Source organism: Leptosomus discolor, chromosome 19, assembly GCF_034619465.1.
Source record: "Leptosomus discolor isolate bLepDis1 chromosome 19, bLepDis1.hap2, whole genome shotgun sequence".
NCBI lineage: Eukaryota > Metazoa > Chordata > Aves > Leptosomiformes > Leptosomidae > Leptosomus > Leptosomus discolor.
In genome coordinates, this window is record NC_141409.1 from 4,383,680 (window position 1) to 4,398,380 (window position 14,701).

General features: G+C 48.3%; 1 protein-coding gene across 1 annotated transcript in view; it reads left to right on the plus strand.

Annotated features, from left to right (window-relative positions):
* Positions 1 to 14,701, plus strand: part of COL27A1 (collagen type XXVII alpha 1 chain) — a 96,135-nt gene that overhangs the window by 42,102 nt on the left and 39,332 nt on the right. The window contains exons 7-8 of the mRNA XM_086475562.1: positions 13,180 to 13,444; positions 13,529 to 13,938. Of these exons, the coding sequence (XP_086331688.1) occupies positions 13,180 to 13,444; positions 13,529 to 13,938 (675 nt within the window). The remainder of the gene's footprint in view (positions 1 to 13,179; positions 13,445 to 13,528; positions 13,939 to 14,701) is intronic.

The following is a 14,701-nucleotide window of genomic DNA, read 5'->3' on the forward strand; positions in this document are numbered from 1 at the left end:
GACTGCTGCTTCTGCCCACACGTGGGACATGAGGTCTGCTGCTGCTGCTTGCCATCATTTAGGAGGTGGGAAGGGCTGAAGCTCTGCAGTAGGAGGAGGTGGGTTTGATTCTGGGGGTTACGAAGCATCATGCTTCCTTGGCGTGGCTCCCCAGGGAGTCTGGCAGTGGGAGAGGGGTGGCTGCTCCCATGTCCCACTGGAGGCTGTCTCCTTGTCGGAGGTGCTCTCGCCCAGCAGGAGCTTGGAGCATGTCTCCAGCTCCTCCGCATACATCAGAGGAGATGAGTGATTGCTCTGAGCAAGGCAGGCTGCAAGTCCTTTATGTTTCTGCTTTATTTGGGATTTCTAGCCAAGGTTTGTTGTTCGAGTTCTTGCAGACAGACATCCTGGGGGAGAAACCTGCCAGCAAATGTAAATTGAGATTTTTTTGTGTGTGTGTGACTGAGCATTAGAGAGTCCTTTCTACAGTCCCCTCACTGCCCCCAGGCGTTGCTGTTAACTGTTTGGGGATAGTTTCTGTTCTCAAGCCTGGCTTAAACTGGCTACCCCTAGCTGACTCCTTCATGCAAACTATGCTTCACGTACGGCCAAGTGGCCTTTCGCAGCTGGGTTTGTACCGTCTGCTCCACGGTTTGATCAGGACGCAAGCGTTGCAGCAGCAGGCAGGCCTGCACGTGAGCATGCTGCTGCATTGCTGACGGGCGTGCTCATGGGTTGGGTTTGTAGTCATGATAATGAACTGAGAGGGCAAAATCTGTTCCTGAGCACGTCTGAAAGGTGGTCTCTACCTCCCTGCGATTAGTCCTCAAGTCCTGATGGGTCCTGTTTAGGACATGCCCCTCCATCCGATGCTCCTTTGCCACCAGCTTCGCTGGCAGTGGTTCTCCCAGCAACTGGTGTGAATTGGTGAAATGTTGCTGTAATAAGAAAAGTGGTGAACTTCATAGGTCTATAGGGGAAGACTAATAATATTCTGGTTTTGGGACAAAGTTATTTTTCAAGCACTTAATCAGGACCAGAGATGCCTCAGGATCTTTGACGTTTGGATTTATTAAAAGAAAAAAAAGGCACTGCTAACACATTACAGTTTGAAAATAGTGAAGAGCAGATCAGCTCTGCTGCAGGGAGGATCCAAAGCTATAGCTTGTAGTTACGCTTCTTGTGCCTTTATTCATTTAAAGTAAATTAGTATATTAGTGAGTTCCTTAGTTGCTAATTAGAGCTAAATAATTAGGGAGGGCTAGGGTGATAGTGGATGATGATGTAAGTAGATGAAGGCAATAGATTAGTTGTTTGTTACTGGCAGCCTAAATTATACCTGAATTGCAGTCTACTCCTTTTGTGACTTTTTTTTTTTTGAGGGGTAGATGAGTAAACTTTGAGACATGGATGATATTGAGCCACTTCTCCTACCTTTTGTCTTTTCTTTGTCTGCCTGTACTTAAAGGTGAGCAGGAGGGGTTGAGTTGATTACTAAACTGAATGGCTTTTTCCAAAGCAATTTAATCTGGGATCCTAAAGACATTTGACCTAAAGTCAGATAAAGTTTAAATTCCCCTGGTTTCCAGAGAGACAAAATTTCACAGATTTAATTACCTGGATAGTTCAAACTACTTCCAAGATCTCTCCTTGATTTAAAAATGCTGTGAAAGCCCTATGAAAATGCTCACTTTGTTCATGGCATGTCTGTTCTTTCATGTTCCGATGTGTTATTGAACAAAATTGGTGTTGCAATCGTTCAGTCTCATTCAATCCTAAAACTGCTGGTAGCTCCTTAAATAGTAACAGCTCAGTAGTAGTCTGACACGGTCACTGTGTGTACAAATACAGCATTTCAGCTGCAAGGACTGCTTATTCCTTCTTGCCATTCTCTTTGGTCTTCATAACTAAAAGACCCCAAGGTAGGTCTCTTGTTAGCACCTGAGCACTTCTGCAAGGCTTGAAGATTTTCATCCTGGACTGTTGGAGCTTGTCAAGAGCCTTATTTTGCAGCGTGGCATCCTTCCAGTATAGTGGGCAGCCTGAATCCACAGTGATGGGCTGGGGGGAATGCCTGAGCAGACTTCAGGCTGTCCTTCAGCCTGAGAGGGAAATTGTATGGTGAGGCTGTATTACTGCTCTAGCTTTATGGTGTGTGTAAACCAGCAGCCAGGGAGCTCCTTGTAAGTAATTTTTCAGAAACGCTTCCAGGGAGCAGGAGGCCAAATGAAGCAGAAGCGTGTGCTGGGCAAACGCTTGTCCCTCCTCCTGATTTTGCACGTGCTTAAGCAGGAGGAGATGCTCCTGTGTGGCACGAGTCGGGAACAAGTATTTCTGCTGGGTCAGGCAATGCTTGGTGACAACAGAGAACATGGAGCAAAACGAGCTTGGACATTGCTATGACCTGGATGGCAAAAAAAAAATTTTTTTGGTGAGGTTTTGTTGTGTGTTACCAAGTCTGGATTTTAATTAAAAATTCTTTCTTTTTGTTCAAGTTTTTAAATATCCAGTATACAGAGTAAAAGATCTTTACAGGATTTTCTTGATAGTTCTTCATCATACCAAGAAAATTCCAGTTAAATAAAGCAAACCACAATGTGGTGCTCTTGATGATTAAGAAAATTCATATGCAAAGAAGAGAAAAAAAGCTTGGGTTTCTTTTATGGCAAAGAAATGCTGGCTTTACTTAAACTTTAGGAGTAAGGCCTATCTTAAAAATAATTTTTGAAAGCAGAAAATGGAGATTTAGTTGCTAATTTCTTGTTAGCACCTTTGCTTTATGTTGAAGTACTACCAGAGCATCCCTCCTTTAAGATCAGAGCAGTTTGAAGCCTCTGTAAATCAGGAGATGTACATGCTCTGGATGTTGGTCTTTAAAATACTGGTCACAAAAGGCTTGCACTTGGTCATTCCTGCTTAATAAAGACAAGCCCTCATGGGGGAACTACCTCTTCTCCCCCCACTGGTTCCCTTGACCTTTTGGGCTGCTGGCTCCTTGGATAACCTGACTGGGGGCTTGTAGCAAAGGCTGGTGTGGGAAATGTGGCTGACAACTTGAGCCCAGCAATATCTCCGCTGCTCTCAGGTGTTATATTGAGATGGTTGTTCTCGTTTCTGATAGCTCTAATATCTCAGCCATCTGAAGACCTCTGAAACCAGTTTCTCAGGTAGGATAAGGTGTCTATGGATAATTTATTTCACCTCAAATCCACTGTGTGATAAACATAATGAAAGGAATATGTTGATCTGAACTACAGTGGATCTTAACCACCACCCCATGTCAAAGAAATAGTGCTATTCCAGCTAACCAAGCCGTGAGGCATCCTAAAGTGAGAATTACAGCTACTCTTCAACCTTTTATGATCTAATCTTCTGCATGGGTTCAGTTTTTGTGCCCTTGCTGTCTTTGCTGGCTTGCCATATGCCAGAAGTATTGCAGCAAGGGCTTGGCTTGATTGGCAGCTTCGCTGCTCCTGCTCAAGCAACTTCACGGGGCATTGCACTTCCCACCAGTGTCTCGTGTCCCGCTGCAGGTCCATAGCCATGCGATTGGGGCAGCCACAGCTCCTGTGTGCAACGCCAGCAGGGCTGCTCTCTGCCCGAGGGTCACTGGGGGATCACTGGGCCGAGCTGTTCTGGTTCTGATTGCACAAAAGTCTCCTGCACGCAAGATCCTGCGCTTCTGGCCCAAAGCAACCGGAGAAGGACAGAGTGATGCCTCAGCCGAGAGCTGCAGCCCTGTGCACCTCTCTGAGAAAGGGCTGCTGCAGAGCAGAGGGAGGCTGCATCGAGCACCAGAAGGGGTTTCTCTTCCCCACACTCCTGCTGTGCACGCTGCAGATCCACAGGTACAATTAGGTCTGACCTGATCTGCTGCTGAACACAGCCCATAGGATTTCCTGGCAATTATCCCTCCTTGAAATCAGTGCAGCTTGTTTAGCAAGGAGTCCAGCCTTGATTTTCAACTTTCCCATGACTGAACCTCTTCCAGGGGCTTGATGCTAGAATGTGCTAGAAAAAAAAAATAGTTTAAAATTGTTTTTCTCTGATCTGGAGCTGGTAAATCATATTGTACCTTTGTCTGTTAGAGAGAAGAGGCTTCTGTTAACAAAAACGTGTTTCCTGAGAGAAGGCATTAAGCTTTGAAATACATTTTACCTAGCCTGACCTAGCTAAAAACTAGGGCAGCACATTACACTAGTTGTCTGGGCTCCTGTAGACGGATATGCTCCGAACTGAGTTTTAAGCTGTTTGCCATTTAGGAAGTCAGTTGAGTTTTTGCATCATGGTATCAAGCCGTACTAACTGAAAAGCCCTACAGAAGCCTAGGATTGTTACATCAGTGCTGTTATCTTTGTAAACAAAACACTCGTAACCTCCTCAGGCAAGATACCAAGTTAGTTACAAAGCAACTCTTTTCAAAATCATGGCATTAATTACATTATCTGTGGTTTCTTTATTAATGAGCCCCGTATCAGTCGCTCTGGTATTTTGCTTGGGTTCAGTTTGAGGGAAGAGGTCTGTAATTACTCAAGGCCTCCTGTTTGCTTTTTTTTTTTTGCATATTGGCACAACATAAAGCCTTTTCCCAGTCCCCTGGAACTTCCCCAGCTTTCTGAACCAAATTGAAAAATTAGTGCTCACGTTCGGGAAAGCCTGCTATTTTAACACTATTGAGTTTGAATTATTGGGATAGGATTGAGAAACCCCTCCTCCTTGTCACTTCTGGAATTGGAAGTATTTTGTTGTCATCTGGCTTTTCCGAAACGTGGACAGAAATGCAGCTTCTCTGGCTCCGTCTTCCCACGCTGCTGCTGGCAGTTCATCCGCTTCCACGTGGCGGGGGGCCATGATTGGGGACCCCGATTGGGGACCCCATGCTGCAACGAGGGGTGGCTGGATCAGAGATTTCTCCTGTCTTTATTTTCCTTGTCCAAGTCAATTTTCTATGAATCATAGACTCTGCATTGCTTATCAGATCCCAATTGCTTTTTTTCTTCTATCATCCTTAATGGCTGCTTTCGATTTGTGCTCATTCCCCACTTCCCATGTTTCTGGGGGTTTTAAACCCACATGGCTTCTTCCTCAACTCTCATGCTTTTGGACAACTCCTGAGCTGCTTAAAGCAGTTCCCAATTTGTCTTTCTCAGCTGGTTCTTCTCTAAATTTGGCCTGTTTAAGGCAGCAAGCATGTATGCTATTGATTTTGGCTTTTTGTTCTGTTTACACAGAACTGATATAATTCAGTCATGATTACTTGTGCCTAAAGAGACCAGTAACTTTCAGCTTAGAGACTCATTTCCCCTGAGCTCACCAGATGAGAGTTTCCAATATAGACCTTTCCCATGCTGGATGTTGAAGCTGAGTTAGGAAAATGCTCGTCTGCAATGTGTAAGGAATTCAATGCTGTGTTAGTGCAGGCTGCCCGGGCTGGACCCCAGCTTCCTGCTGGGAGTTGGCATCCCTTGGCTGGTATGTGTCCTATGGATTTGTTCGGCACTTGCTTCACCTACTGAATACCTGAATGCTTCAGCCTCACAGCTCGTGGTTCATAAGATCTGGGCATCTGGTAACAATAACATTTAAACCTGGTGTTTCAGGAAAGCGGAGACGGAGCTCAGGCTGTAAGCCCTGGCTTCCCACCGTACCCTTCCTCACCTGATGCCATCTGCCAGCTGTGCCTAGATGTTTTATCCACAGGTGACTTTCCTTTGAAGAACTGGCTTTTAAATCTTTGGCTTTGCAGAGTTGTTTTCACAAGGCAGGGTCTCCAGCATCTTTTTAAGCCAGGCCTCCCTTTGTCCTCTGCCTGACAAGTGATTTCTGGCTATTGATGCATGTGGTCTTAATCATCCAGCCCCTGTGGAGCAGAGAGGTACTGATACCTTTCAGTTTCAGATATTTTTCAGATATTTCTCTTTACCTTTCTGTCCTCAAGGGAGCTGCAGTTCTGAAGGGCCAGTTACCCAGGTGGTTATGTATCTCTGCTGACATTTGTCCCCCTGTTAGGAGCTTGTCTGGGGCATATAAATGAGGAACAGGGCTGTTGAGGTTCTCTCTAAAGGGGTTCCTCGGGCTTTGCAGGAGACCTTGGCAGCAGGGCTTCCTCTGCAGTGACAAGCACTGGTCACACCACCACAGCTGGGCAGGGAGGACCGTGGTGATGCTCATGAGCACCTGCATGGATGCAGGCTCCAAAGCTTGAGCAAAACCTCCTTCCAGCTAAATGAGGCTGGGTTGGGGTGGAGGCCTGGCTTGTAGGATGGCAGGAGATGTCAGGGCAGGCTTGGTTGCATCAGGGACCCAATTTTATCACTCCTTCAGGCAAGCTTTTACAAGCACATGCCAGCCTCTCTGGGGGAACAATGTGAGGATGTCTACTGCTGGTGGTGTGTGATGGGGTGAAAGGAGGGTGTTTAGAAACCTCCTCTCTGGATCTCTGTGTGGAGCGTTGCCTCTGCTGATTTATTTTAATGGATTTGATGGGACCCCTATGGGACACTTGCAGCCTCTTTGCCTGGGACTTCAGGGTACATCTAGGCATCAGATGGCTTCTCTCTTTTAGCAGTTTAACAGCAAAATTTATTTTTAAAAAAAAAACAACCCAAAAACCTCCCGTGTAACAGCCCATTGATTTTTTTTTTTAAGAGCTTTCTTGCTACAGGCATTCCCGTGGCAGCCCATGGAAACCTGAGCCCAGTCTCCATGGCAGCAGTCAGTGCTGCAGATGAGAAAACGTCCTGAAAAACCTGCAAGCACCTCCCAGCCAGGGGGCCTTGGGGACCAGGGTGGGGCACTGCTTACCCCAGAGATGCTCCTTGTGCAGTAAGCACCTGGATATTGTGCCTTGGTGCTGGTTTTAGAGATGGATGCCCGTGGCTGGCTCTGCGCGTGACCTCTTCTGCATGTGCGCAGGAAATGTGAAATCATCCAGCAAGGTTTTTCTCTTGCTGTAGCAGCTTGTTCCTTGAACTTGTCTGTCCTTGTCCTTTGTGAAACTGGTGACTCCCTGCAGTGGGAAACCCTGGAGCTGCTCCTGCCTTTTGCACCTTCCCACAGCTCCTTGGGAGCCAGTGCACACTTTTGATCTAGTGCCCAGATCCTCCCTTTTATGGCTCTGTTGAGTGCTTTTATTTCCTTGACTTACTGTTAATTATTAGCAAAGGCCTTGACTAGAAGGAAGCTCCAGGCAAGAGTGGGGCTGTCATGAAGGCAGTGGGTCTCCTGCAGCCCTGGGTCTTGGTGGGCACCTGCTTGGCTCAGCTGGAGCTGTTGGCCTGCTTGGGGGGGTTAGGTTGGAAGATGGTGTTGATGTGTCCATGATCTCCAGGATGGAGCTTGGAACTGAAAGGCCCCTATTTTCCCCAAAAAGATGTTGGTGCCTAATTAAATGAAAGGAGAAAATGCCAGTTGTGGAGTTTCCTGCATCTTTGGGTGGCTCAGGTGCTGCAGGAGGTGGGAGCCTACAGCAGATCCTGGGTGAGGCAGCATTCAGCACTGCTTTTTGTTCCATCTCAAATGAAGTATTTTCAGGTTCAGATTGAAAAGCCCTTTCTTCATGTCCTGCATGGCTGCAGATCTGTTAAATGAATGGAAAGTTTGGTTACAAAATAAAAAGCCACGAAATTTTCTTTGGGGATGGCTGAAGAGGTCCTCTGCACCCCTGCTACGAAATAGGATTAGAAATAGCAAAGCTAACCAGGAATGAGTCAATTTTAAAAACTATTTTAATTGGAACTTACAAATAGGCCAAGTCCCTGCCCCCGCCAGCTCTCGTTTCTTGTTGGATTTACTATGTGCCAAACCCAAAATTGAATCATGCAGCTGGGACTGCAGAGGGTTTAATTACCGTGCATGGCTGCAGGAAGAGGCTTGTGGAGGAGCATCTAACGCCTGGTCCTCACCTCCAAGCCTCCTTTGTGCCAGGAGGAGGATGGGGAGGTAAATGAACTCCCTCTGCCTCCCCCTGAGACAAATTTTCATCCCCTTTCATATTTCACATGCTATTCTCCAGACTCCCAGCTGTTGGAGTTGAAGATTTACAAATAATGCTAAATATATTTGCTGGGCAGATGTTGGAGTGTGTGGCACGGAGCTGCTGCCAGTTTTTCCGTGGTTTGCTAACAAATTATGAGGCTGTGGACTGCATTGTTCAGGGAGGAAAGTGAGTCAGTGGCTGTTAATTATAGTGCATTAATAGGAGCAATTAACATCTTAGACTGCCCAGAAACTCTTCCTGGACAAGCCAGGGGAGCCAGGTACTGGGAAGGTGGACAGCCGTGGTATCTGTGGCCAAGCATGAGCTTTGTGGGTCTGTTGAGGGGTTTGTGGGTAGAGCTGAGGGCACCCCAACTGGGTCTGCAGTCTCCAGGTCTTCTGCAGTTCCCTTCCCAAGGTGGACGTGGGTCTCCTTGCTCAACATGGGCAAGGAATCGGCCCCGCAGTGCTAGGCTGGGCTGAGGAGGGTGACCAGCTGTCTGCAGGTCCCTTCGGTTGCCCTTTGGCTCCTCTCGCATCCTCTGTGGGAAGGAAAGGGACCTTGCAGGGAATGTGGTTGCTGTAATTAACAGCTGAACCATTTTTAAGATGTACAAATGATGGAGTCAAGTTTAAGCCAGAACGCTTTTTCTACAGCTCTCTATTTGATTTCTTGCCCAAAAGGACTTTGTAAAATAAACTAGGTTTTTTAAAACATTGTTAGCTTAAAAAAAAAAAAAAGTCCTGTATTAAAGCCTGCGCCTTACAGCTCTTTACTGACCACCGTCAGCTTGCAGTCATCCTGCTTAAACAGAAACAGGACCACAAAGGAAGTTCATTAAAGCTAATGACAGGGGGCTCTTAACTGCATTTGAAATCTGGCCTATATGTTACATTGAAGGAGCCTCTGAAGGGTTTTACCCTCATGTAATCAAATCCATTGGTTCGGATATATTTGGGAAGACTAATTTAATTCAGGGCGCTGATGGTCTCTGCACGGGCTGGGCAGCGTGTGGCTATGTAGGGGTGGATAGTGTCTGCCTTTAACACAAACTGTCACTAATCCCTCAGGGCTCCCTCTCTCTGCCAGTCAGTGGCAAGGGGCTACACAATGGAGAGAGAGGGACAAAGCCCGTTGTAGTGAGGGCAGGTTTCTGCCTTTCCTCAACTCTAGTTTCACAGCCCTGTTTTGACTTGAACCCAAGTGCAAGGAGAGAGAAGGCATCTACCTGATAATGTGCATGATGGGAAAGCAGCAAAGGATCCTACCTTGCTCTCCTGAGAGCCCGTACTGCCATGGGGGGCTGCAAATCTGACCTTGCAGTGGGTAAAGCTGATATCAGCCTGGCAGCTCTGTCCTCGCCCTTCCCACATGCTACGTGGCTTTGACCCCCATTCTAGCAACTTTGGGATTCAAAAAAAAAAAAAAAAAAAAGCCCAAAGGGGTTGATGAGATGATGCCTGTGGTTTCCTTGAGATTTGGATCTCGCCTCCATGAGAAAGGCTGTAGGGTTTGTGGTTGTGCTGTGGAGAGGAGAATGTGGCTGACAGGGTTATGCTGGTCTGCTCTCTGGGCTGTGTGGATGTGCTCTCAGGGCAGAAATGCTCTTTCCTTGGCTATTTTCTAACATTTCTGAATGGCTTAAGCTAAACCACAGGACCTTCTGCTGGAAAGGTGCTATGTTCCAGATAGAGTTTCTGATTAGCTGATGCGGATTTAAGGGCAGCAGGGAAAGGGCTTGTCCTGCTCTAGGATTCTGTTCCCAGCAGTCCCCCACTCAGCACCAAAACCACCCCCCACCACCACCCCCAAACCAATTCAGTGCAATTCCAATGCAGTGCAGAGTGTGTCCATGTCGTGAGCTCTGCCCAGCTTGCAAGTGCTTCCTCAGACCGACTGCCACCAGCAGCTTCCCAGGCTCCTGTGTCTCTGAGCAGAGGGCATGGGCTGGCCAGGACACCTGGACAAGGGCAGGAACGTGCCAGCTGGCCACACTTGAGAGCTTGCTGTGATGCTCCAGGTCCAACCTGCCTGTGCTGTGGATGAGCAGCACTGGCTGCTTCCCTGCTCTCACTATTTGAAGCCAGATTTCCTTCCACCTTGAAGGCAGAAAAACTGCTGTGATTTAATTGGCAGCATGTTTTAATCTGTTCCAAACTCTGCAGGCTCGTTTGTTGTACATTAGTGTTTCTCTCGATGAAAACAGCTTCATTGCAGCTTGTCCCCTTCAGGTGCTTTGCTCTGATGACTTTGTGCAGAGCTTTTGTCGCTTACTTTCCTTCTCCTCAGTTTTACCCAGACACTGGGTGCTGTTTAGGAAATGCAGTGTTTACCTTCCTTTGCTCTTCAGGGCTGTGATGGTGATGAGCTTGCCTGGAGATTGTGCTGTGGGCTGAGTAGTGCCCAAGGGAAGATCTGAGAACATCTACTTGCTGAAGGGAGCTGGCGGGAGATTAATTAGGGCTGTCTTTTCCTCTTCTAAATCTCTTCTCCCTTCTCTCCTGTTTTATACATTTTACCCTTCAGTTGCATCCAGTGGTTTTTCCAGTCTGCAAGGCAGGACTGCGGGTCCTCCTTAGAGGTCTTTGCGGAAAGAGGGGCTGGCTGGTCAGTTCTGGTCTCTGCTTTCCCACTTGCCATCTTTTTCCTTTGCTTTTTGTCTTTTCTGCTTCATCCTGACCTTTCTCAGCCCTTCTTCCTTGGTGCTAGCTTGCTACTTGACTACTTAACAGCTACTGTAGACACTGTTCTTTAAAAATATGGCTGTCGATGCTATCTGGGGCAAAAAAGTCCTGGTGATAGGGGAATACTGGGCCTTTGTCTTGGGACATAGAGCTGGCCAGAGGAGCAGACTGACACATTGACCCTGCCATTGCCTCTCCCTTTGGGGGGATCAAGTCTCTGTCTGCAAGTGGGGTGAAAAATGTGTTAAGGGCTGAGGAAGTGGGAATATTCCCTTTTTTTTTGAAAAACCTTCTATACACAGAGACTGTCTTGGCTCAGAAATATTTGGGTGAGTATTATGGCTTCAAGGGGAGTTGGGGGTGATTGGCCCCAAGCCCCTCTCAGCTGCACTGCAGGGATTAGAGAGCAACAGGGGTCAGGTAATGTGAGACCTGGATCTGACCCAGGGGGGTTCCTCTGGTGTCTACATGTCATCTTTGATACATCCCTTGGTGTGTCTGTGGCTGGTGTCAACAGTAGTTTTTGGCACTGCTAATTTTTTAGGAGGATGCTGATTTGTGCTAGTTAGAAATTCTTGTGGGGAAAGGGTCTGTTTGGGATAGATTCTGGAAAGGAAAAAAAGTTGTCAAAATACTTCCTTTTGATATTTAAAAAAAAAAACCCACCTTTTTCTGATTTGAGCTGGGTTTTAGTTTATAAAATCACTTGTGCATGAAAGCTTGAAATAAAAGTAAACTATAATAAACTATATATAACAAACAAAGATGGGACCTGCCCCACCCCCCCCCCCCCCCCCAAAAAAAAAGTTTTCACCACTGAGAGCAAAGCATTTCAGTGGTTTTTAAAAGAAACTCTTCAAACTTGACATTTGAAAATTGAAAATTTTTACTTTTCCTCCTCACTTGAGATGGGAAGAGTCTGGAAATCTCCAGTCTGATGGCGTGACATCCAGCAGCAGAGCAAAGGCTTCAGCAGCTCCTGCTGCCTTTGGAGCTCCTCTGCCCTCTAGAGGTGGGGTTTGGCCAGAGCCGGCTCCCCGACCCACCAATACCATTGGGTCCTTACCTGCAGAATCACCAGTTCTGGCAGTGAAATTGTTGGGTTTTCTACTTGCTGTTCATGCAAATCCACCTTGGTGCTCCCAAGCAAGCATGCGTCTTGGGTCCATGGTGCAGAGCAGAATCAGACCCAAGCAATGGGTGCAGTCAACAGAAGATAGGATGGGAAGGACCATGGGAAGGACGCTCCATTTCTTCTTTTACCTCTCTGCTCCCCTTCTGCAGCCCCGCAAGGCAAGCGTGGGCTTGCATCTCCCTCTAGTGACTTCTCACAGACTATCTCTTCATCAGCTGCATGGCACCAGCCCCAAGGAGCCACCAGCCAGGACGGAGGTGCCACCCAGCTCTTCTCTGTGCCATGCGCCAGGTTGTCTGTGCCCTGTGGAGCTCAGTGGGAGCGCGGTGCAAGCTCTGAGTGGGGGTGGTGGGCGTGCGGGGCTGATGGAAATGCTGCCAGCTGTCCCGGGAGAGGCAAAGGTCCTTCAGACCCACCAACCAACCCAACCCTGGGTCTGTGCACGTGTGGTTCCGTGTGCAAGCCCGGTCTGAGACATTTACACTGGTGCTGGATATAAAACTGACGGGCATTTTAAATGCAGGTAACCCTCTAAAGTTTGACTCTTTTTTTTCATATTCAGCACTTTTGTCTTGAGTGTAGATATTTCTACCAACATTGTGGGTTTGCTCCATCCATGGATGGTGCCTGAGCTCTGCTGGTGGTTGTAGGGCTGAAAGAGCCCTTGTGACCTGCGCTGTCCTGCAGGGACCGTTTAACGTGGCAGCTGAAGACAGAATGAGTCCCTTGCAAGCCACTGCCTTAAATGAATTTGCCGCAAGCGTCCAGGAGGCTCCACTTGGGCTCGTGTCTGCCTTCCCTTCCTGACCTTTGGAGGTTTGCCAGCAGCGCTATTGTGGCTGCTCAATTGGGAACATGTGTGGTGGGGGCTGCGAGCTCCCCTCTGACATGCCTGTACCATTCCCCTGAGACCACCAGGAGCCTCGAAATAAGCAGAAGCAGCAAAATCAAAGGCCGAAGGCGCAGACTGATCCCTGGTGTAACTTTATACATTTGCTTTAATTGTTTTAGTAATTGCAATAAAGCTCGGGTTTCTGTCATCAGGCTATGGGCTCTTCTGTCGATGCCCCTCCAGCATAGACAATTTCAGGGGGGATCATTGCAGTGGGACTGTGAGAAGGAGGTTCATGTCAGTGTGGCCTGCACCAACAACTGGCTCATGTCCCTTGTGGAGGGCGAGTTTTGTTTTGTAGGTGGCTGAACTGATCTGCCCATTGCTGATGAGCTGCCCTGGAGCTTGGGTGCTCCTGCCTGGGGCTCCCAAGCTGTGGGCTGCCCTTGTCTCCCCTAGCAGCATTCATGCACATGGGAAATTAAGAAGCTCAAGTGTGTTGAGCAGGGAAGTGTGTGGGGGGAAATAAGTGAAAACTTCAAATTTCACCTTTTTCCTTCTTCGTTTTCAGGGCTCCAGAGTCGCTAATTCAGATTTGACCCTGGGGCCACCTTGGACGTGGGAAGACACCCAGGAGACCCTCAACCTCCAGCCTGATGGGAGTGCCCTGACTACACTCTCTGCTACGGAGATGCCATCGGCTGAGGATGAGGAGGAGGGCAGCCTTTCTATTGAGGATGAAGGCTTTGAGCTATTGAACTCCACCTATAATAAAATCACGGGCCCTGGCAGGCCAGGGCTCAGCAGGAACAGCCTGTGGATCGCTGGTATCTCTGGTGAGTCCATAGTCATGGTTTCCTCCATTTCTCCTGCTCACCATTGCAATGCCTGGGTACCTGATGGTGCTTTTATCCACCCAGGACCCTCCATCAAAACACACAGAGCAGCCAAGAAGGAGCGTGCCTCTGATCCCCAGGAGGAGAACGTCACCACGGAGAAGCTGACAGGCGACGCAGGCACCCGGTGGCGGCTCTCGCCAGGCAAACCCGGCGATGCAAGCGCTGACCTGGACGTGCCTACCACCTTCACAAAGGTGTCCCCATCAGTGCATCAGGCAGCTGCCCCCAAAGGAAATGTGCCCAAAGGTCCCCTGGGGATGGGGTCAGCGGTGGGTGTCCCAGAGCATCCTCCGGTAGCAGCTGGCCCTGCTGTCCCAGGGCTCGGGGATGCTGCTGCCCACCCAGGGCACCCCGTCTTGCCAGCGGCACACAGGCAGCAGGGTCACGTGAAGCCGGGACCACCGGGCCTGCCAGGACCACCGGGGCTGCCGGTGAGTGGTGGAGGCGATGGCTGTGGGAGGGGAGGGCTGGGCGGTGGTACATCTTCCCCTTCAGAGGGCGTGGTGGGCACAGGCTGCTGAGATGTGGTGCCAGCAGCTCGCCGTGGGAAACTGGGCAGAGAAACCTTCTCCATGCAGGCAGCGTGGGGCTGTGCACCAGCCTGGTCCTGCAAGAAGGTTTTTTGATGTCCCTGAAGAAACTTCACTGGCAACTGGAGAGGAGAGAAGACGATTCCCTTATCCCTCATGCCCTAGAGATGGTCTCAAGTCATTTAATCATGCTGTTGGTTTTCATTTCACCCTGGTCCCAACCAGAGGCAGGCTGAGGGGCTCAGAGTGAGGCCAAGCCATCTCTTCCAGTCCCTGTCCCTGCAGCAAACCCCAGGCACCAGCCTGTGGTCCCTGCTGGCGTTGCCGTCCTTTTCATCTCTACCGCTGTGACACCCCAAAGTTTGTGGTGGTTCAAAGCAGAGCATTGAATTTGTGTTGAAATAAATTCTGATTATTTTTCAGATTATTCATCCAGTGTAGTGGATGAAAGAAGGGAAATTAAAAAAGAGATAAACTTAGAATAGATAAATCTTTAGAGGTCTTCACTGAGAACTAGCTGAAAAATGTTTTTTATATATTTTCTCATGTTTATTTCTTCTGCCAAAATGATTTCTCTAATTTCATTAAATTTTCTTAACAATTCCTCTAGAAAATTGCAATTAATTTACCCAGTGCCACTGCCAGAAGTGACCATGGGCACCTT